The sequence below is a fragment of the Helicoverpa armigera genome, chromosome 12 (genome assembly GCF_030705265.1).
Source record: "Helicoverpa armigera isolate CAAS_96S chromosome 12, ASM3070526v1, whole genome shotgun sequence".
Classification (NCBI taxonomy): domain Eukaryota; kingdom Metazoa; phylum Arthropoda; class Insecta; order Lepidoptera; family Noctuidae; genus Helicoverpa; species Helicoverpa armigera.
Genome location: NC_087131.1, coordinates 5,884,776 through 5,908,741, shown reverse-complemented (window position 1 = coordinate 5,908,741; position 23,966 = coordinate 5,884,776). Strand labels below are relative to the sequence as shown.

The following is a 23,966-nucleotide window of genomic DNA, read 5'->3' as shown; positions in this document are numbered from 1 at the left end:
GTGATTCTTAGTATTGCGTGTTAATAACTTCGTCTTTTTTTTCTAGGAAGGTTCGTACTGAACGGTACAATGTAGGTGTCCTCTTCGGTAATAGCCTATTTATGACTCGGTCCTTTCTTTTCATTTTACCCGTATATTGAACCTTAATAGGTACCGGTGAGCTATTATGAACGAAAACTCTTTGCAATCGGTGTCGGAAGTTAGTAGAAACTTTAATAAGAAAATTAATTTTATTCACAAAATATTTACATTAATTGAAAAAATAAAATAAACTTATATATATATACAACTTAAAACTAATACAGTGCATCAAAAAATTGCTCCTCATCGCTGTCACTGGGTAATGTGCCCAAAAGACTGGCAGCATTGCCACGTTGGATGGCAATGCTCAACCTCTGTGCGAAATAAAAGCCAGCCTTTGCTAACCTTCATACACTATGAAGGTTGAGGTAACTCTGTATCGTAAACATACAGTTGTAAGTCAAAGCGGCGACTCGATGTTTACGTCAAAATGCAAATCGGTATTAAACGAGGCTTAAAATTAAATTACGGAAACCCTCATTCTATTTGTTAAATACAAGTTTGAACTACTGTGTCACTTGTAATTCTTATTGTCCTAATAGTAAATAGTGTTATTTCTGTTATACTTAAATTTACTACACGTAATTTCATGATACCCTTTCATTTTGACGATGCTATTATGTATTTACTTAGGTAGGTACCTAAATGATAACTTAACAGGAAATATATTATTTTTGCACTAGTCAACAAGTGCTTAATGTGAGAGCTTGAGATAAAAAAATGCAAACAACACCTACCTTACTAAACGTCGTCTGATGATAAATTATGTCCTCAACTTTTACAAAAACCCCGAGGGTTGTCTGGCAGCCCTAGGCCGGTGAATCCGTGTTATTGCTACGCATACACATCAACGTCGCTCTCCCCCTAACTCTGTTAGGAAAATTTAATCCAAACGGCCGCAGTATTGTGGCTTCTTGAAACACTCAGGGCGGCTCTGAGACAGAATTACTGCGGCCCAATGAGAATTAAACTGTCATCTTTTATCATCTTGTAATGTATGTGCATCGTATTTTATTTGCTGCTTGCCTCACGACTGTACCGTAATTAATAGAAAATATGGCATAGAAGGGTTTTTTTTCTTAGATCCGTTTACAGATAATTATTTAAGGACTTACGTAGAAGTGGAAATACGTGTATCCTGTTTTTCAAAGAAACTATTTGCTGTTTACTGTTTTATAGAAAAAAGGTGTAGTTAACGGGAAATGGGATCTAAAATGTCCTCTTTGATAGCTCAAAGAGAAGCAAATATACAAATATCACTGACAACTGGTAAAATGTTTCCTTTGAGCCATTTCAGAACAGCTAAACTCGCAACTACATTTCAATAGCGTTTGATTTGGCCAACTCGCAGCTTTTAAGGTACCTAATGTAAAAAAATGCTATCTCAATAAAAAATAACGTTGTTTTAATAATTTGATTTCCGAGGCTTTCGTAGGAAAACGTTTTTCCTGTTGACCTACAATTTGTTATTTTTATCACGAAAAAAGATTTTCTAATGATAAAGATGCTCTGTTAAATTATATTTAAAAATATATTTCAAAATATAGATGAGTTTAAAGGTCATGAATTAAATTGATAAGCCAATGGCACCTAAAGGTGACTGCATTGTTGGGTTTCTAATGAAATATCGTTTGGTATGTTTACGAGTCAACAGCCAGCGTTGATTTCATAAAGTGATCTTATTTATATTTTTCAATAATTCTAAAAATATTATAAGATTTCTCCAGATATATTCTCACTGATTTGCAATAAGCTAAGTCGTATTCTCATAAGTTAAACTTAAATCCACAAATATGAAGCAGGAACGTCTTAGTCTGCGCTTGCAAAATCAGATTTTGGTAAATGGAAGATGTCCTTTATCCAGCGAAAGAGGTTCATTACGAACCGAGTTAGAAAGCTACCGTCATACCTATGTAGAGGTAGCTATATTTTACGAGCTATTTTGTACAAGTTATCTCCTCATTTTTCTTTTGAAGAATATAAAAAGTACCATTTATTAAAACACAGTGCATACTTATTTGGGTAAGGAATAGTACGTAGTACTGTAAGGGACAAAAAGTAGTAGTTAGAAAGTTATTTTAAAATAAAGCAATCGATAGAGCGAAGAACTCCTAATCGCAAAATATGGGAATATAAACCAGTTTGGTACAACACATTTTCGACAAAACCTCCCTAATACAGTCGCTTCCTATCGATATATCTACCAAACAATACATATCCCACTGGGAAGCGGTTTGAATAGAAAAGAAATAATCCAGCTCAGGACAATGAAAAAAATACTTAAAAATTATGTTATATCTGCTTATCCCAAGCTGTTTCATGGTAATTTTATTAAACGACCCTTCCAAACCGATATCAGAGTTGTCAGATTTAATAGTGCTTCGTGCACCCGACCATGATATTTCGGACAATTTGTGTGCAATTTATGTCAAGATTGCAACGATGCATGACGTCATCAAACTAGGCGTCCAAAATGACGGATTGTTACATCACATTTGCATACGATATTGTCAATAAAACTGCCCTACTCTCACGAACCATTACTATGTTTTTTTCCCGTTTTCCCCTTCCTTCATGAAAGAGGTTCGTTACTGCATGTTTTCCGGCAGCGTGATTGGCGCGCTACTCATTCCCGCTTTTCTAGTCAATTTTGGAAGCCGATACTAAAAAAATTTTAATTACAAAACCTGTTCATCTCATAGCTTTGGAAAAGATTACGTTAAGATAACTTATGAAGTTGGTATTGAGCTCGAAGTTTACTAAGAGGATTAGCTAAATAGATATGTTTTTGCGTGACATTTTTGGTGAACTTCTAATCTTTTGATTGCCGTGAGTCGCGTAAGATTATTTTAAGTGCGAGTGGGAGTTACATTTTTAGAGAAATTTCTGTAGGGGTTCATTAATGAAAGCTAAAATAATTTCGTCAGTTAAAATTCACCTGAGACTAAATAGGTTTTTGCTATTAGTGGGCGGCCGTCGGAGCCAGTCGGTGGGGAACCAATTAAACTTACCCGGTAGTGGCGTAACCTCGGCGCGCTAGCAATACGCCGACGCTTAGAAATTTGACTTCTGCCCTCTGATGACATTGAACCATCGAATTAATTGGGTTTCTAACACTGACACATATAATACGGGTTTCATTAGAGAGGCAGGCATTAGAGTTACACCCAATGCAATTTGGTAAAATTGCCACTAATAATCCTAAGAAATCATATCAAACTTAATAAAGAAATGAAACAATTTTAAACTGATTACAAGTTTCTCTCTTGATTGAACTAATAACAAAGTTTATCGTTCGATATCCGACGAAGTGTCACGGAAAGATAAACGATTATACGCAGGTGTTTTCAAGTATTTTAATCAGGGGATGGTGTTGATCCTATGCTGATTCTAGTGCTCAAGTCGAATTGACGTATGCACCGTAGGTATTATTGTGGGAGACAGCATTTAGCGTAAAATTGTGGAACATTTTTAGCTCAAAATGTCAGGTGCACATCTGTGTGACAAATGCGGGAAATGTAAATTGCATTTTATAAAGGACGACTTTGCATTTCATATTTACCTCGGTTGGCCGTCGTCGGTGATGTTGGATATTATACCCGTTTTTTTAAAGTCCGACAAACATTTTGCAGTTTAAACCGAACGCTGCAAAGAGGATTACAAAAAGCTTACATATGCAGAATATTGCTTGAATAATAAAAAAATCTAAAAATGTATTCGAAGCGATTTTTCGTCAGTGAATAGGGTAAGCGCATATAGTGTTAGGCTAGTGCACACCTGTAGCTTCGTGTGGAGTTCCAATTTACCGCTCGAATGATCAAAGACAGCCACGTATGGCTAATACCGTACGCGTACAGCCACACACCGGTCGTTAAATAACCAGCCGCCGATACCGAATCATGCGTTTCATTTTACAAGCTTTAGTTTTCTTTGGATTTTCCCATTTGAAATATTCGTAATAAGGATTCTTTTTTGTAAAACGAAATATGTATAAATGTTTCTATTTATGATCTGAATATACTTAATAACAAACTTGTTAGTTATCAGTAATTATGAGGTAGCTACTTGGTGCCAACTTTATAATTGACTTTGACATGGTGCGGTTATACTGACATTCAAGTTCTCCTTGGCATACACAGGTATGCCAATCTGAGAAGAATCGTACGAAAAGACATCTTAGTTGAAGACAACCAAGAAGCAAAAATGATCGTTCCGTTTTCCGTTGTAGAAAATTAGATTGTTGTATTAACGGTGAGTTGAAAGACAAAGTTTGTTTATCTAAAGGTATTTTTTATCTTCAGTCTAGCTACACACAGACTGATTCACATCTTATCTTGTGATATAAAGTCATCTAAATGGAAAATTGAATGAAGGAACAAAATGTGACCTTACTCACCACAAAACCTTCCAGACTTAGGAAAATATAGTACCTCTTGACAAATATTAATGATTAAAGCAAACTAACTTTTTGATTTCGAACCTAATGAACCGCTTGCTTAGGTTTTGAAGTGTTTCGAAAACTCCATCAATCAAATTCAGTTTTGGCACAACAATATGATTTTGTTCGTATTAAATGCTTAAAATACTCGTCCAAAATAATTGGACAAACTTACATACAACTTTAAGGTGACAAAGAATCAATACTAACTATCAATGAAATAAACGGAATTGTTAGTCTTCTTTGACTACGATTTCAAAGACTCCCGGACGCCTACGAGTCTCTTACAACTATTGTTATTTCGGGAAAATGTAAAAACAGATAGACACCTGACTGACGAAAACATTTTAAATCTCTGAGGCATCTAGAAGCTTATACTTACCATAGTGTAGGCAGTGACAGAAAATAACAAAGATTGTACGTATTCTATTCTTAGCAACTGTTTTGCAGTTTTCAAAGTTGATGCAAGACGATTAAATTAATTCTATGTGATCATCCAATTGAACATAAGCCTTCTTCATAAAGGATATCTGAGTAAGAGGGTTGTTGGATTTAAGTAGTATATCTATGTATATGTATAATGGTCCTCTATACATAAATATGAAACATGAACATCCTTAAAAGACCCTAACTATGGCAAATTATTGGACAGGATAAAGAGAACTCGAAACCTATGGACGCTTATAAATATATACTTGACATGTTTACGAGAATGGCGTATGAAGTGTTTTCATGAGGAGGATACGGAATCTAATTAGGAGAAGCAAATTGCTATTTTTATCGCCATTTTCCCGTAGTTCAACAATGTGTGTTTATCGACACCGGAACACTGTACTTAACTAATAATTATGAAAATATTTTCCGTCTCATGTTAATACATAAAAATCCATATAATTAATTTCTTTTATGAAACATGATTATCGTTTCATATTTGCACAATCAAAATGATTATAAATTAAAATTAATTAAAACGTGTGGGTCTTATGACGAAAATCATTTTAGCTGTCCCGTCAGAAAGGTATTTGCGACACAACAAAGCATTATTAAAAAAGTTATGTCTATTTGTTTATAAGTGGAATGTTTTTCACCTTTGAAACATAAGTACTTGTACATTATTTTAACTTTACTAGTTTTAGTTAAATGTCAACGAACCAATCAATCATTATACATTCTCTTTTATAACTTTAAAAATCGGAGGTAGATAACACTTTTATATAACTTAGTAGCTACTGCTTATTGCACCGTCTGATACCATTCTGAATTTACAATCGTAGATACTCTCGGTCGAATTGGAGAGTATTTCAAATCTTCTACCAAATCCATTTTTATAGGTACGAAGTCTCATCTGTCGTGAGTAAATAACTATGTTACTAGCAAGTCAGAAATTGCCTTACTCATAGTGATAGCAACGAGCTGACTGAAACTATATAAAAATCGTGGAATTACTGAAATAAATGGCGAGTTTCGTAAATAGTAGATAGTTTATTACATTATTTTTAGACTTGCCATATAATTTAGTTACATAAAAGACCTAAAGTGATTTAGATACTTAAAGACCGAAAAGTTCACGACGCGGAATAAAAAAGCCATTACACAAATAGCTAACACCGCTTTAATTTTAATAATAGTCTATTTAAAAAAATACTTGACTTGTGCCGAAAAGGTGAGGAAAAACATTTGATTGATGAGGCTACATTATTTTATGATGACGTCACAACATGAGATAACGACATTACAGAATAGAGGGCGGGTGACCAGTGACCGCTTTATGAAAGAACTTGCCTACAAAAACGGATACCTCAGCTTATGGGATCGGGCCTTTTAGAAATATCGCTCGTACTTGTATTATAGTGTATCATCAGTGTCATTATATGCCTTTATTATTATTTATTTGCTATCCATTACCTATTTAATCGATTTAATTTTCTACTGTCAAGTAAAAAAAAATTTTAGAAGTCTATTGTTATTTTTTTTCTGTACGGTACGGCTACTTTTTGATTCGCTGCAAGAGAGCAGGCAATACTGAAGCTATCTGTAAAAACAATTATAAAACATTTTTTATGTCAGTCCAGAAAGATGAGGACGTAAACACGTCTATAAATTTGAAAAATACGTGAATAGCATATTGTGGCATCAAATAATTGAAAACACGAGACTGACTAGTATACCCATTGATAAAATATTTCAAAGAATCTTTTGATGTTATTCTACTATTTGTACAATAATATGCGAATCTATAATATGTTTTTGTAATCCGCTTTTGATCTGCGTTCCTTTAGACGTACGGAAATGATATGGAATTAGGGAAAATTTTCGATACTTTTTACATTACTTGGAAGTCTTTACAATACATTCTTTGAAATTGATTTCGGAGTATTTATTGAACCATAGCTGGTCACGGATGTTTCTCGACTCCGGATTCACATGTAAAATAATAAAATCGTTTAAAATAAAAGAACTCAACAAACGTTTCGAGCAGAATTAAAGCAAGGTGCGTATGAGTTTCTATGGCTCACAAATTTTCAGAAAATTTATAAGCTTAAAATATTTCAATAGCAGCCATAATAATTGGACAGAGTTAATTAATGCCTTAAATGATCTTCATCGTCAGTGATATGCGACCACAACAAAAGTTTAGCTGATTGCAGGAAGGTATTATTTTACATTGGAATTTTCGTACAGACAGACATACTCGCACAGTGTCTGATAAAACTATTTGAGAGGGATTCAATTCATGCGTATTTTTTTGGCTTACAACGGGAATGCCCAAGAGAACGAAGGCTATGTTTAAGGCTAGTATGTCACTACGTATGTATATTTCCAATTTTCCATTTCTACGAGGGGATTCGGATGTAGCTGCAAGAATGTGTATACAATACTAAAATGGATTGCAAATACGAGGTACTATGGGTGAAGTGTCGGTGTTCATAAAGCAATAAATTGCTTGGGGCTAACTTTGTATACACAAGTATAAGCAAGTATATTAGTAGCAACATCTCGATTGCAGCCTAACTCCTAATTGCGTTACCATCAATTAAAAGTTGCTTAGCATTTACAAATTGCATTTCTCTGAAGTGCGCTCTGTAACTGAATGTCAGTTTCATATAATTTGTTCATATTTTATCTTAAATGGAGTAAAAGATAGATACACACTATTTTATTTCATGACACGTTTAGTGAATACTCCGATAAATATTGATGTATGACTTAAAATATTTTCTAAACATACTAAGTAGATCTTACATTTTAATTAAAACTAACTACATACTTCTGTCTCGCTGCCTTCCGAAAACATATAAAAACATTTTATTAATATTTTTAGTTCCATGTAAATTAATATTCCATCCTAGAAAAAAATATCTCATTATAAAGCTGTAGACACACTTTACGCGAGTGGTGGGATTTAATTAAATGGTAACGATCATTAATATTATGCAGTATACGGGAACAGACGTTATTTACCGCAGCCGTCTCTTCTACACGAGATCAGAGGGCAGCTTAGTTAGTGTTGCCATGATATAAAACCTCTTTTTATACAATTGTATTACAAAAATGTTCTGTGACATTTTGTACAAACTTATATTTTTAGTTGAGTAAACCGTTTTCCCAAAGGTTAATTCATTGTCAATCTTGATATAATTCGGTCTGTCAACATTTTACTTCTAAGTTTATAACTTAACTTAGTTAAAATGTCGTTAGCTCATTGTTCTCAACTTCTTTTTTTGACATTGTTTGTTAGTCGTTTATTTGTGTTTATAGGAGTGTAAAAATAAAGGTGCGAAAAACAAAAACTTTTAATGATCGTAAAAAAATAATTGCATCAATCTAACAATTATTATTGTTTGCTGTATTTTTTGAAGGATTGTTTTTAACAACTCATTCGCTGCTACGAAATCGCTGTTTAAAGTTGAACGTAGCAATTTCGTAGCAGTTAGGCTCTACGGCGTAGCACGTACTTGTTCAATGTTAGCATTCGCGTGTGAGTATGTAGTAGCAGAGGTTCGTGTGACGCGTCAGCACGTCACGTCAGTAGTGATAAGCGTGATTGATGACGTCACCGCGACATTTGTCCGCGGGGGAGGGTCGACGACACGGCATTACCCTACTTGTTGAGCCTTCCATCAGCCTATAACGACGGCTTGAGGGCCGTACATCTATATCCATGGCGTCAGGGCGTCAGCCATATTGACTGACAGCTCGTATATTCACGTACTTATTCGCACGCTCGCGATATTCCATAAATGTCATTCGTAATGTGATAATAATTTCATGTTCGTAACATATTTAAGCTTAGGTTACGCATAATTTAAGCACAATTTATAAAATACGATGATACTGTGAGAGCATTTCATACAGCGGAAATGTGTATTATTTACTCCTTGTCTCCCTAAAAAGAAATGAGAAGATGTACATAATTTGTAACTCTTGGTATCCGATGGCGTACTTGAGCTGTCAAAGTTAATGGACCTATCGAAAAAAGTGTACAACATTTTCTGAAATATAATAAACTAATACTTTTGTTCTGAAACGTTTTCGTCCTTGTTTATGTCGTTATTAGAAAATTCATTAACTAGTAATTGGGAAAAAATACAACGTAACTTTTTAATAAGATTAAATTGAAGTTCTAAATATGTATCTTACAGACTTCATGAAACAAAGACAATATCTCCCTAAGAATACGCATTAGGCAAAGGTTGCGCGGTTATGACAAAACATCGTTACTAACAAAAAGGGGTTAATGCTACATTCACATAACATCTGGTTAAGCTTGGCCCAGCTTGTTCGCAAATGGCGGACATGCTCGCATAATTCGGACAAATGAATGCTGCCCTCTAGCGGAATAAAAAGGCGAAATGGGAAAGTGATAAATGGATCTCTCTTACCTGCATACCGTACTAGTAGAAGCCAAAAATATCATACAGCCTCATTTATAGTCCGTAAAAATCCGTAAATCTTGATACTTGAATGCTTCCAGCCTAATTAAACAGTGACAGTTATTAATGAATATTAAGTAACAGACTGCTAAACAATTATTCTTAACTAGTTAGAGAACATAATTGACTTTTGGTCATTAGTTCCGGGTGCAGATTTACAGCTTTTGTTAGTCATGAAATTCTTATAGATAGCAGGATAAGAGATATTATTTTTATAGTAAGCTATTTTCTCTAGAGTACGACGATGCATATGACACCTTATATAACTTTTATATCTAGAATATAAAAGGAATCTATTCCTCAAACAATAAATACCTGTAGATATTTTTGAATGTACTGGACCGGCAAGTTCATTTATTTTTCTAAACATCCTATATTTATTGAGAGGACCGCTCGGACGAGTGTATTTTCCATCTCTATTTGTTCATAGCTCTGGACAGATGTTTATTGGAACAAAACGGTTTCTTAAACACGACAAACGTTGAAGCCGTATTGATAACTATTTATATACTCGTATCTTTAAATAGAACTTGAGATACTTACAAGTATTGTAAGTACAGCTTTATATAAAATGGAGAGGGTTATTTTTCGACGAAACAGATGCTATTTTTGTGATGTTCATGTTTTCATTTTGCAATAAACATTGTAGCCAATTACAAAAATAATTCCAGTAGAACAGAGAAACAAATCCGACAATAAATAGTCACATTGTAAACATTTTTAAAACATTGGGGTACTTATGTATAAGACGGGAAAGGTTCAGTATAATTTAAATAAATGATAGTCTGGTTAAGTGAAAAAGATTTTAAAGCTACGCGGTAGTTTAGGACGTATCATTGTTTACTCGTTATTCGCGTAATAGTGTCAGTAGTGACTTGCATTTTCTAAATGAATTAAGCTGTGTTAAAATGGTATTTCTGTTAGCCGCATTTAATCTGGCCTAAATGTTAATCCTCCATTTTTATTCATTTGACTATCTTTATAATAAGTTAGGAATTATTTGTTTTATACTCGAGTATTAAATGCAATGTGTTGTATTGTTTCAGTCATGTCTCCGAGCTTCGTTTGCGCGCTGGCTGTCTGCGGTTTCGCGGCGATCTGCTCATTGCCCGTGTCCACCGCGCAGGCGCTTGTGTCTCCTTATGAATGTAAGTATTTTAGTTCGACGCTAAAAAAATAAAAAGCTGGTTCAGTAAACATATGAAATATATCTTGGAAATATTTCTCTAAAGTTCAAAACTTATGCATCCAGTCATCAACACAAATAAGCAGGAAACAAACTTATAACTGCTCGGCCCTTCTTTACACAACATTAACTAAAACTTTATTTCTTCAATGCACATCTGTAAGAAACATATCGTCCCCAAACCATTCAATAACCCTTGCGTGACGAATGTTATGTAACTTAACACGCACTTATAAGCATCACGTAAGTATAAAAGAAGTATTAAGTATCGACTTTATTCAATACTCAGAATTTGAGTACCAACTTACAGCGATGTGTGCTTTCATGTCATACTAACGACGCGGGTACTAAAACACGATATGATTTTAACACCCGACGATTGTTCAAAGCTGCTCTACGTGCCCCAACATATCTTCAAACTTTGTACGCTAAAATTTTGGGGGATTTATTAAGAATCCTTATTACACCTACTCATGTGTACATCTTAGCATTTTCCGGAACCATAACCAGGTTCTTCGACGCTTAAATGAACCGGTTTATTACATTTCGTTTAATTTTGCTCTTCTATAATATTGTAAATGGGGATGTTTGGATGTCTAATGCTCAATTACGCTACAACAGTTGAACGCGTTTGAATGATTCCGCTATACAGACCGAGGTAGATGGGATTAACATTTAAAGTAGGTCTGTACCTACATTTGATCTTCAGTAAAGACAAGGCCGTGCTCTCGAGCCCCAATGTAAAATAATATAATAATTTTATGTAATACGATAAATAAATAATACTTACGCCTCTGCAATCGAAAGGCTTTTATTACCAGAATAGTTCAAAGTAATGTTAAATGCTTATATTTTCATTCGATTGATTCTAAAGCTTACATTACTATTAGAAATAATAAATAAGCATATGAAGTTAGAAATCGAATGGTAGCTTATTCGGTAAATACACGTAATATATTTGACTTTGATGGTATGTGTACCTTACTTATGAATGAAAATTAAAAAGCATTATTATTTTCCACAAAAATGTAATATTCAATCACAAGCTTCCTATAATTAAGTGCTCTGAGGAGGCTCAAAAATAAATAACCGGGCAGTTAAACACCTTATACCCGAGGGAAGTGAGAAGTTATTTAAACTCCTTTGAGGGTGCGATGCAGTAACTTCAAGCTTTCAACTGCAACTAAAATGTACCTATTACTTTGTGTAACAAATTTTACTGATACAAATATTAATAAAATTTAATCTTAATGCTTGTGCTAAAGATTTATTTGAAACATTACTTAGGTTTCAGTACCAAACACTTTATTAGGTAAATAAAATTCTTTCATCTTAATAAATATCGAACTGATAAGTATAGGTATGTCAAGTCGAATGTGGCGTGTCAAACAACAGTCGATTTGTCAAGCTTTTAATACTATTATGTTCGCGACACAAGTCTAAGTAAACATTGTATCGAGTAAGTGCTTAAATCTCAAGTATTGGTACGCTTAAGGCATCTGAAGTTAATGTAACTTAAATTACTGTAATGTGTATTCACATCAGTGAAATGCTACTATGCATATGGAATAAGGAATTATTTCACTGTATGAAAACAAATTAAAAGTGTAAAAGAAGGCGACGTATTCGTTTCTCTAAAATGTATCCTGTGCACTATACAGTTTCATTACTTGACAAACAACAGTTTAGAAAACGTAAAGATATTGAGACCATGAATGTTTGTCAATTTTATTTCCAAATAATTTTCCATAAATTCAATCAAGCTAACTCAGAAAATTAATCAAAGCGCCCGTAGGGATAACAGAGAGATTTGCATAATTTTGTCCCTATTGTATGTAAAACACAATTAACAAGTTGTACAGTAAAAACATTTAATTTTGTTATAAAAACGACTTCAGTGTTATTATTTTCACCAGTAACTCACTGATTAGCATAAGTGTAAGGATTTAAGTGGTTTACTACAAATACATACTAAAGTTCACTTATTCAATTTTGACCTTTAAAAGGACCCAATTTACGAGACAATCCAGTCACGTATCACAAAAAAACAATACTGACATTCATATTGTTCTTCCCCAAATTCATCAAGTAGAAACAACACGTTTTCAAATATTGTACGCTTCATAATTAAAAACGTTACTCGATCAAAATAAAAATATTACAAAGACGCATTGAATGCCGATGTCAAATAAAATGGGTAAAACTCATTAGTCACGGCCCAGTGGCCCCGAGTATTATATTCGTATTTCACTTTATTTATAACGCTGTGCGATTCCTGTTTCACGTGATCCTTGATTGAGAATTAGGCTGACTGTCATATTGTAGCGATAATAGGTAGGTAACCTTGGTATAATCTTTATTGATTGAGACTTTTGAAATATTTAGAAATATTAAAATTTATAATAGCAGGAATGGTACGGGAGATTTTTCAACAGTGGACATAACGGTATAATGTATCAAAATATAACTTCCAAAGTATTCGAAGGATTATATTTATTTATGAACTATCAAATGAGCTATCTAGCTTCGTGCGTAATCAGCATTCCCTTGGGCTGGTCAATTCCGAATCCGGGCCGCCTCTCAAAATTGAAATGCAAGGTGTGCAACTTGAATACTAACTATCTTGTTAAGACCTGTTTGTATTCCGAATTAATTTCTTACTGTTTCATAAAATAATTATTTTCAGCAGCTAGAAGTGTTAAGTTTCTTAATACAGACTCAATCTTGCATCGTCCACCAAAGTTTCTTAAATATTCTGATCACATTTTTAAACTCCTCCTAAATTATTCGTATTTACAGTTTCCAAATAAAGATTTCAGGTGGAACGTTCTGTATTTCATTATTAAATGGCATTTACTCCGGAGATATTTATACTCCCTTATTGATTCCAACGAAATGAAATTGTCACGCTTCTCTCTAAGAAACAACTAAAGTAACATTGAAGAGTCAACCACTTCGAGTCCCACGAGTAATTACTTTTCAAACCACCGAGGAATCCTCCTTTTTCGATGCGAGAGCAATTTCAGTCTTGCGAAACAATGAGATAATTCCGTTAAACCTCAGATTTTAACCTCGTAGGAACAAAGTTTAAGTGTGGGATGCACAAATGATTGGCAAAGCAAAGCAACATTCCTAATTAATAGGTCTGTAGCAAACTAACTTGTGAACTTATGTCAAGTTCTAAGACCGTGTACATTCCCGGGTTGACACGGATTAAGATCTCGGAACTTGTGTATCACAAACATAATTTTGAATATTGAACTTTCCCTTTGACGGTGAACGATATGTTACTATTGAAAACTTTGTTCTGTTCCGAGATTAAATTTAAACTAACTCGCGGTCTCCACATTATTATGTTCTATTCTAGAATTCTGGAATTATTATTTTTAAACTTGTTTGTAATTTTTCGAAATACTAGAACGGTGGTAATTTATTATCTTGGCCTTAATACCAAGCTATTACGAAGATCTGTAGTTGCATCTGCATTATTTACCGCAAGTTCTGCTTGATAGATAAATGTTTGCAGTTATGGAACATGACGGCAGATCATAAAGTACGATGTCAGTGCAGCACTTAGGTATTATTTTCCTATGTAGATAGGTAATAAATATCGAGGATCGTTGTTGCACGAGTCTTACTACCTGTCTCCTATACCTTACAGGATATTCTAAGATTCCTAAAATTGCACTTTTGTTTTCCACTACGGCGTGATAATCTATTCAATATAAAATGAGTTTAGAGTTAGGCTTTTGTACAATAGGTCAAAGCTATGTTGACACAATGTAACACAAATTCCATTATCATTTCGTAGAACACACAACAACCCAGTTTCGCATCAGTAATGAAGCCATATGAAACGAGTCAAGGGCGACTGTGTAAAATGTACGAGCTTGATATTTTTCCCGTCAAAGGCGGTTTTCCTGTCATTCATATTTTCATCGTGCTTTAGAATTAAAATGAAATGCGTTTGTAATCATATGGAGTGAAAAATATGTAACATTTTTTTCGGATTTTTATGGAAATGTAACTAAATCACATATGTATTTTATTAATAGGTATCCTTTTTAAAAATGATCTTCATCGTCTCCCGAGCCTTTTCCCAACTACGTTGTGTCCGTTTCCAGTCTAAAAAATGATCTTCAGTCGAGTATTAATTTATACATAATTTTTTTCTAGGAAACAAGACGTTATTTCTAGGGGTTAGGTTTAGTAAAAGGCTTAAAATCTAATAATATCTTTCTTCTAACGTCTATTTTGAGTCGTAAGTAGAAATTGTGTAATAGCGTAGTTAATTATAGTCTGTAACATTCGAATAGATCCGATTATCGTTCCCCAGTTATGGGAATTACAATGTTACAGTTGTTACAATGGATCATACCCAATCCAATTTAATTGTGTGTAATAGTACAAGTAATTTGTAAAGATTATCGTGTAGTAACGAACTTTAGTTTCTAGTGATGCGACAGAGTATTTTAAATTGCAGATGAAAAACAAACCCCAATTTTTTGATAGTATCAATGCGTTTTACAGGGCAACAAACTTCAACTTTTATCATACTTAGTTATAATAAATGAAGACGTGTCCGTGTAAATGTCACATCGATGTCGGGGACACTGTGCATGGCTGACTGCCCTTCGACCCTTAGACCGTCCCGCACTCCTCGCTAAATCTTACGGAGGATCTAATTTTATAATACGATGCCCTCGTGTTTTCCGGAACCCTCATTTCATACAAGTTTATAAGAAACAAAGTCATGATAGATTGTACTTAATATCACAAACGTTCAGCGTGCGTGTCCAGTGTGAGTGAATATTAGATGGGGCTAAAGAATTATGTAAGGACTGTTACAAGTTATTTCTATAGTTCTTGCTCACATCCTCATATAATAAAGCTTTCGTTTTTATAGGTGCCATGAATGAGATTATATAGGTATGTTTTGTATGAGCTGCATATAACACAAGAGTGAGGTTTGTTTCCCAGCAAACAGAATCAATTTTGAAACCAAGCAAGATGAGATTTTTTTCAGTACGGTATACTTATATCATTCACTCAATTTATTTATGTTTTACAGTCATAATAGAGGGTTAACGTTAAAGATAGAGTTACGACACTATCGTCCTTCAAAGTAAGACTACAAGGATAATGTTCAGAATGGTCCTTTATCGGGACATTGTGTATTTTTCTTTGAAGTACATTTGTTCTTCAGTCTCATGTATAAAGCATTACACCTTTGAACTGTTACGGCAAGTGTTGTTCCGTGTAGAAAGTACCTTTTGTACACGGCATCAAATTCTCTTGCAACCCGGCTCAGCTCAAGCTTGAGATATTCTACTAGGTAAAAAGTGTCTTACTTAAATTGTGAAGCTATCTCAGTATTTACGCTCATATTAAAAGTTTTGTTCCAAAGATTAGTTATCGTTTCACAAACATACAGAGGATAAATCTTTTTAAACAAGTTAACCTGTACCGCAGTGGAGTTGCAAGAACTTTTGTGTTGTCTCCCAAAAGGCTTGTTCCAATAAAACTTGATATACAAACTTATATTACTTGATTAATAAGAAAAGTTGTCTCTTTTTCATGGTTTCTTTTATTTTTATTTATTTTATATTATTTACATAAACAATAAATTATTTATAAATGTGTCTTCGATTGCTATTTTTGCTGTTTGCTTTCTTAACTATTCCAGTTTTAAATTACGTATAAAAAAAGGATGCATTTGGTAGCTCTCCGTTTTTACAAAAACTGCCATTGCTTCGAAATTCAAATCAATCGACGATTAAGTTTAAAAAAAAGTCCACTGTTCAGGCCGTACCGTACTATCAATTGTTCAGATTTTCTTCTATGAATAGATCCTCATGTAAAGCAGTTGTCAAAGTACTAGTGCGTATTCAGTCGACCGCGCAGGGTTTAATCTCTTATGGCGTAAACAACTTGAAGGGCAACAATACCTACATAAATATAAACTAGAACACTATAAACACCTAGCCTTCATAAACTGATATTTATTTTTAGGACCTAATACTAACACCTACAAAATTACGCTCTAAAACTCCTATTGTGTGACATAATTTAATTTATTAATTACAAGAAATACCTGTGTCAAAGGTCTGTGTCAATCCTTTTGATGAACTTACTTACCTATTAATAGTTACATGTTAATTGTAAATAAGTGTTCTTATTTAGTAATTGTATACTATTGTTAAGTTTTAAGTTCAGGCCTCCTATTGTAGACAATTGAAATCTAACACCTAAAGTTTCTAAATGCTTTCTTGTTACCCACTGATCTGATCAAGATCGTGAAAGATCTTGGCTGGCTAGGAAGATGTCACAAAAAGTAGGTAATAACCAACTTCAAGACTCATAACTTAGCTCCAAGTTCACCAACCACATGAACGCTGTTTATCTTAAAACAATTGTATACTTTGTGAATTGCACGTGATTATTCGTGAAATAGTAAACCGATGTTTTAATAAGAACAGACGTTTATGTGGTCGGTGCACTTGAGCCATATTTTTTTTTTTTTGGATTTAGGCTCCCCTAAAATATTGTTCTTTTGTCAGCAGCATCAGCAGCGTCGGACAGTCAAAACGGTTGGGGCGCGTTAGGCGGGCTGTACGCCTTACTAGCCCAGCACGACGCACTGGGCGGCCACGCGCTCGCCCGCAAGTCGGTCCGCTCGCCCTCCCGTCGTCTGCGCTTCGGACGCCGATCCGACCCCGACATGCCTCCTCAAGCTCCCGTAAGTCACTTATAAAATTAAATAAATTACTTTTAAACCATCTTCTCAAAGATTGTCAGAAAGAAGGAGGAAAATCGGGTAGACCGATTTGGAAAATTTTGTCTTTATATGAAAGAGTAAGCTTGCAGATTGGTCCCATTGTCATTTTAATAATTTGTCCCTTTCAACGGTTTGTAATGTCGGTTTATCTATACTTTTTCGGAAAAAGTTTTCTAATACCTTAATATCATGGACTTGAGCATAAAAATTAAAAGTTTATACCCAGTTAACCAATCGTAGTCTAAGCTGCATCTTTTAACGCACAGAGCAATCCGTTTCAATCAGTCGCATTTAGCAATCGTATTAATTTGAATACATCAGTAATTTGACGGTTGACGGTTCGTCGTCAATCCAATAAAGGCACATTCTGCAAGAACTGCTTTCAAGAATCATCTTTATCAAACTATCATATTTAAATCCTACTTTATATTAAATTACCGTGCCAACACTTGCAGTTGACATTTAAATATAAAGAAAATTTACCTCTATACAAAATCTTTTAAGATTATTTCTTTGCTTGTTGAGAAAGTCATACAAATATATTTTTGTTTATCATACAAACATTCAAGCTCAGAGCTTTATATTCCAAACTTGAAAGGTTCAAGCACTCGTACAAGTACTCAAGGACGGGTAAACGGGGCTTAAGAAAAGGATGGTTGCAATATCGTATCTACACCGCGAAGCGAGAGATACTTAAACAAACAGTTTTAGAATAAGCCAATAAGTAATGTCGTGGAGAAATATAAATACGAAGAATTAAATAATATATAAGATTACGTACGATAACAAAATAAAAAATATAAGAATTCGCAAAGTATCATTAGCCATCATCATCCTCATCCTCCGAGCCTTTTCCCAATCTTGTTGGGGTCGGCTTCCAGTCTAACCGGATTCAGCTGAGTACCAGTGCTTTACAAGAAGCGACTGCCTATCTGACCTCCTCAACCCAGTTACCCGGGCAACCCATACCCTTTGGTTAGACTGGTGTCAGACTTACTGGCTTCTGACTACCCGTAACGACTGCCAAGGATGTTCAATGACAGCCGGGACCTACAGTTTAACGTGTATCATAACAAAGTATCATTAGCCAAAAACAAAAAAAAAAGTTACATTAAAAGTAAATTAACAAAACACCTGTTCCACAAAAAGCTTGAATGAAGAATAAAAGCAAAGTGAAGGGTTATATTTAAAACGGTACAGTCGCAGCGTACCACGGGTTGGTTTCCCACAGAACCGCAACAGTTTTCTGTCGGAGGCTCTAAGTGTTTCTCGAGTGGATAATGCATTATAATGTAGGTACAACGACGACCAGATATCCTTACACCTCCCTCGTAAAAGCTATCTAACAATTCATTTCACTCTGTCAACCAAAGTTTCAAGATCAAAAGACCTCACGTTTTCATTAAATTCTACCTATTCATCGTTAAACCTATTATTATGGCTCCTGTATTATCTTTTACATAGATCTTAATTGTTGAGTTGTCCTTAACATACTTCGCAGACATACCTTTCATCTTTTTGGCAAATTATATCTTAATTTCCTAAACCAGTGAATGCGTAGAGTAATTCGATTTGTCATATCTGACTTGGTCTGTATTATCAGTTACCCTCTGCTTGTAGTTATCGTATACGAAGACAGACTGATGTATATTATGTTTATTGCATTAACGTATAAGTGGATACGTAAAGAGAGCGAGCGCTAGACATAGACACACTTACTATGAAATGTTATTGTTTACGTAACACTTTATCTAAGTGATAATATTTGCTTGTATGTAAGCAATATTTTAAACACATCAAGAATTAGCGCTGAGCCAATAGAACCCATTTTTCCGTAATCATCGTTAAACAGCTTTTTTTCTTATAAAAAGATCTTCTATCAGCGATTATACGATAATACTCTGGGATAAAAATACCCGCCAGTATGAAAAAATTTCTTCGTCATCGTTATAGACTTGCAACTTAATGAACAGTTATTCTATAATCCCTTTGGTTCTGATAACAAGCGCTATTCTAAGACCTGACCCTGACTTACGAGAATTCACTAAGAAGCGTAAAATTATGAATCTCTCATAAACAGGAGTTGCCATTAATCAATATTGCTAATTTATGAAAGCGCTTCGTGAATGCACGTCAACCGCTTTTTGGGTTAATCAAGCTTAAAACTGAACAAACTTACTCGAAAAGGTAAAATTTTGTAACTACGCTTGGCGTGCCATGCATGGAAACAGTAGACATTCTGAGAAATTATAATTATGTAATGGAGAGCATTTAAAAGTGTCCAATTGGATTGTTTAATTCAGTGTTGTGAGTATATGAGCGTGTAAATTTAACAGAATGATCTTATTGCTGTAGTGGAGTCGGATAATTTGGCGTGATTTCCTGAATCGGAAAGCATACTAGGTCAATTACTTTAAGGAAAAATCGTAATCTCTGGAATCCCTATAGATCTATTACAATCATGATATTTTAATTAAAATACGCATTCTATAATAACGTCGCAATATAGTACACAACAATATTTTCGTAACACCGCGCAGTTTTACGTGATCATGACGTCACAAAACCGTGCAAGTCGTTTCAACCCCAACGCATTTGTATAACTCAATTTTGTTAACTTATACACCCTTTCATCCCTAATTTTATGAAGCTCGTCTTATCCTTCACTCCATTAGACACTCATATACCTACAACGAGTTAATAGTTTGGCCTTTAATATTATGTCACCTTAGCGATAAAATTTCTCAGCTCACTTGCGTTTAACATTTTACGTTGTATTAAAATTTATATATCAATAACTTGTTGAGGACAGTGTGTTAGTGACCACGAAAACTTTACTAAGTTTTAAGCAGCATTAAAAATGTAGATATAATGCTAAAAGCAATGTTACCCACCTGAGTACTTTGAAGATATTTAGGCAGTTTTCTTAATAGGTCTAAAAATTCATCCATTTTCCTCTTAAGCTCAACATTTTCCCGGCGGGCAAGTTCTGAAACGGGAATTTAGTATTATGTTTTTATACAGTTGTTTTTGTCATAGGCGTCACGTTAATGTGAATCTGTTGAAACGGCAGTAGACAAACATGTAAATAAAAAATTCCACCATCAATCATCATCATGATAACAAAAAAAACGATTAAATATTAACTAAATACTCCAAAATATACGATGTTACTAAATGGTACATGATTACAGCTGGACGAGATGAATGAGCTGCTCTCTCTGCGCGAGGTCCGCACGCCCGTGCGTCTGCGCTTCGGCCGCCGCTCGGAGGAACGCGCCGTGCCCCACATCTTCCCCCAGGAGGTAAATAAATAACATACAATTATATTTAAATAAACGTATGCAAATGTGAGATCAACTGTGATGTAAAAGAAAAATACCATAAGTACACCAAATTACAAGTTGGTAAACAATTACATAAATCATTTTAATGATCTCGAAAGAAGTAAATACTAGTTTATCAAAATTAACCTTTTCTTTCCATTCATTGTGTCGTCGAAGGCAAATATAAACATTGTTAGGACGTTTACTTCTATTTGAACATGACCAATAATTTACATATCTATTAATGATATTTTTAACTTTTATTTGTACTGCCTTATATTTGAGAATAACTGTTTAATGTGAAGGTGTAAACAAACCCCCAATATTAGACCACACATAAAAATAACAACAAAATTTAATTTTGTTGCACGAACTCATAGCAGGCTATATAAAACCTCATAAAACTATAAATATCTTGTGAAAAGAGACGTATCTACTCCAAGATCGTATTGATTCGAACATCGTAAAACCCTTGATGCCGTGTAAACCCGTGTAATGAAGTTATTCCCTCTAACAAGCCACTATAAGATCTTTTACGACAATTGACCAGTTTTATGTCCGACCTTTTTTTCTAAAACAATCAGAGGACACCATTATTTGGAAAGCAAATTGTATTTTGCTATTTAATATTATCAGATTTCAGGTACTGAATAAATTCCCATTCGAGTTATGGAATTTATTTACAATCCTAAATGTGTAATTTTTCCACTTATTCTGAAATTGTAATTTTTGGTTAGGCAATTGCAAAAATTGGTCCGAACTAATTAACTATGCGAGCTATTTCCTTAAATACGAGTATAATTGCAGGTTATAGCCATAGCAAAAAGTAATTTAGCACATTCAAAAGTTTAAAGCGCCTGAGGCATTATAAATATTCCAGAAATGAAGTTTTCCTTCTTTTTCAGAAAAAGTCGTAAGATTTGACATAAGTATTCTATTTATAATTCAAAACTTAACTTGCCGTCGAGTTGTTAATAATTTTAATTACGTTAGCTTTTGCTTATTTTATAAGATGCTTAAGAACCTTTGGTCCACGTGAGCTTGTACCTAAAACTGGCACATTTTTTTCATGATTAATTGTTTAAACACTGTGTGTCCATAAATTCTGAAAAGAACATTACAAATAAATAATTTTCGAAGAATTTCCGTTAATTGGACAACAATGAAGTAACTGTTGAAAATGACTAATCAATCACCAGTAAAATGTGTCAATGACGTCAATATTTGTATACCACCTTTTTGTCGCGACATTTATGTAGTAGGCATTCATAAAATAATTAATTGGTGTTTTATTTAAACATGCTTTAGGTTGTCACTCAAATTCATGTCCCATATGGTTTGAAAGCAAATAGCGTAGAAAGGCACTAGATTTCCATCAAGACTTTTATGCTTCGTCCATGGATAAGAAAAGATCTCTTTGACGTTAAATAAGGCATCTACGGACTGACTTATGTTAGAGGGGTACAAAAATACATAGAAAGCTGAATCACAGAGATATGTTTAGGTACCCCTGGCCACCTTAACATACCTAGTGTATACTTATGTGTGTATAATAAATGAAGTTTAGTTTTTAACACAGGAGCAGGACCGTGCCGTGCGTGCCCCGTCCATCCGTCTCCGGTTCGGACGCCGGTCCGACAACAACATGTTCTTACTGCCCTACGAAGTAAGTGTTTCCATTTGTTGATAAACATGGTAATTCTTGTAAAGGCTTCTCGCGGTATTTAAATAATTACAATTGCAAAATTATTGTAGTCCACTGTACAAGCAAAAGTTTTTATGAAGCATAAATTAGGTACCTAACACTTTACAAGTTTCTTTGAATGTCGTTGGAAATCCTCCCAAAATTACTAAATTACTTTGTAAATAAGATCTTGCTTGTTAAGATGATGACGCCAGATTTAACAAGGACATAATTTTCTTAGAATGTTAATTTTAGAATAACATTTCACACGAGGCGCTGTGTTGCGGTTTTTCAAATGGAGGCAACATTACTAGGTGTTTCGTACATAAAGAAAGGAACATTAACATTTCCCTAAGCGGGCGTAACTTCCGAGAAGTGTTCAGACGCGCTGCATTACTAATGTTCTATAAATTGTGTTCCAGTCGGCTCTGCCCCAGGAAGTGAAAGCCAACGGCTCCGTGGAAGACGACAGACAACAGGAATAAACAAACAACATATCCGCATATACCAACTAACTACATAGAAATATTACCCGCCCCGTCAAACTTTTATTAACAATTCTTAATTAAGGACATTACGTCCTGCCCGTACATATGTGTCATATTAAACAAAATACAATCGATTTTTAGATGTTATTCAACTTAATTATAAGCTATGTGTACATAATAATCAGTTAGTACCTTGTATGTTGTTAACCGAAATGTTATCCCAGGATATAATGTGTAGTTATCATCAGTACTCAGTTGTATTGTATTAAATAAATACATTTTTGAAATTTCAAACGCTTCTGTCCCCAAGATCATCAGCTAACGTGTTATAAATGTTATAAATATCGATGATACTCTAGTCAATACTGAAGTAAGACTGTCTCCTTTGATTTTGATCTCTATTTCCAATTAGATATATATTATGTATATTATAAAACTTGCCGCGAAGAGTTGTACATTTTTAGAGCTGGGTAAATGTAAAACTACTTCGCTACTTGTAGGTACTACTTGATTTGATCTCTTGGTAACTATCAGAACAGTATTTAAAAATTCGTAGTTCAATTTAGTACATTATGCAAACACATTATTTATTATATTAAGTGTAGTGAAACTATGTTTAGTTTTGTATGGATATTATAGTGCAATTAATGAGTTGAAAAATAAAAATATTTCCAAGGGACACATTGTTGTTTCATTAAGAGTTTAATTTCAGAAATACTCAATTATCTTAAAATTTCATGGACAGGCAATTTATTATTTCAACGGTCAAAACTACCTACCTCTGAATGTTACTTAAATGCAGATAAAAATATCGGGTGTGGGTTTGAAAACACTCACTGTTAATGCTCAAAAATCTTAGTGTGGGTGTTTAAAAATCGTACCTATTTTCAGGATAAAAATATAGATAAAAGGCTACTCCTAAATAAATTGTATATGGGTTTTCGATTTTTATTGTTGTCAATCCTTTTAACACTTCAAACCCTCAGGGCAGCAATCGAGCTATGATTGATATATTTCAATACTAATACAATAAGCCCAAACACGAGAAAGC

At 34.1% G+C, this 23,966-nt stretch overlaps 1 protein-coding gene across 4 annotated transcripts in view; it reads left to right on the top strand.

Moving 5' to 3' along the window:
* Positions 1 to 23,594, top strand: part of LOC110375187 (short neuropeptide F) — a 44,777-nt gene extending 21,183 nt beyond the window's left edge. The window contains exons 3-7 of one of the 4 annotated variants that reach the window (XM_021333243.3): positions 10,500 to 10,601; positions 17,203 to 17,378; positions 20,612 to 20,722; positions 22,323 to 22,409; positions 22,850 to 23,594. In XM_021333243.3, the coding sequence (XP_021188918.1) occupies positions 10,502 to 10,601; positions 17,203 to 17,378; positions 20,612 to 20,722; positions 22,323 to 22,409; positions 22,850 to 22,912 (537 nt within the window). In that variant the 5' untranslated portion in view covers positions 10,500 to 10,501 and the 3' untranslated portion in view covers positions 22,913 to 23,594. Of the gene's footprint in view, positions 1 to 10,499; positions 10,602 to 17,199; positions 17,379 to 20,611; positions 20,723 to 22,310; positions 22,410 to 22,849 lie in introns of all 4 variants that reach the window. The other 3 variants (XM_021333226.3, XM_021333234.3, XM_021333218.3) reach the window with 3 other exon arrangements.
* Positions 23,595 to 23,966: the final 372 nt, after the last annotated feature.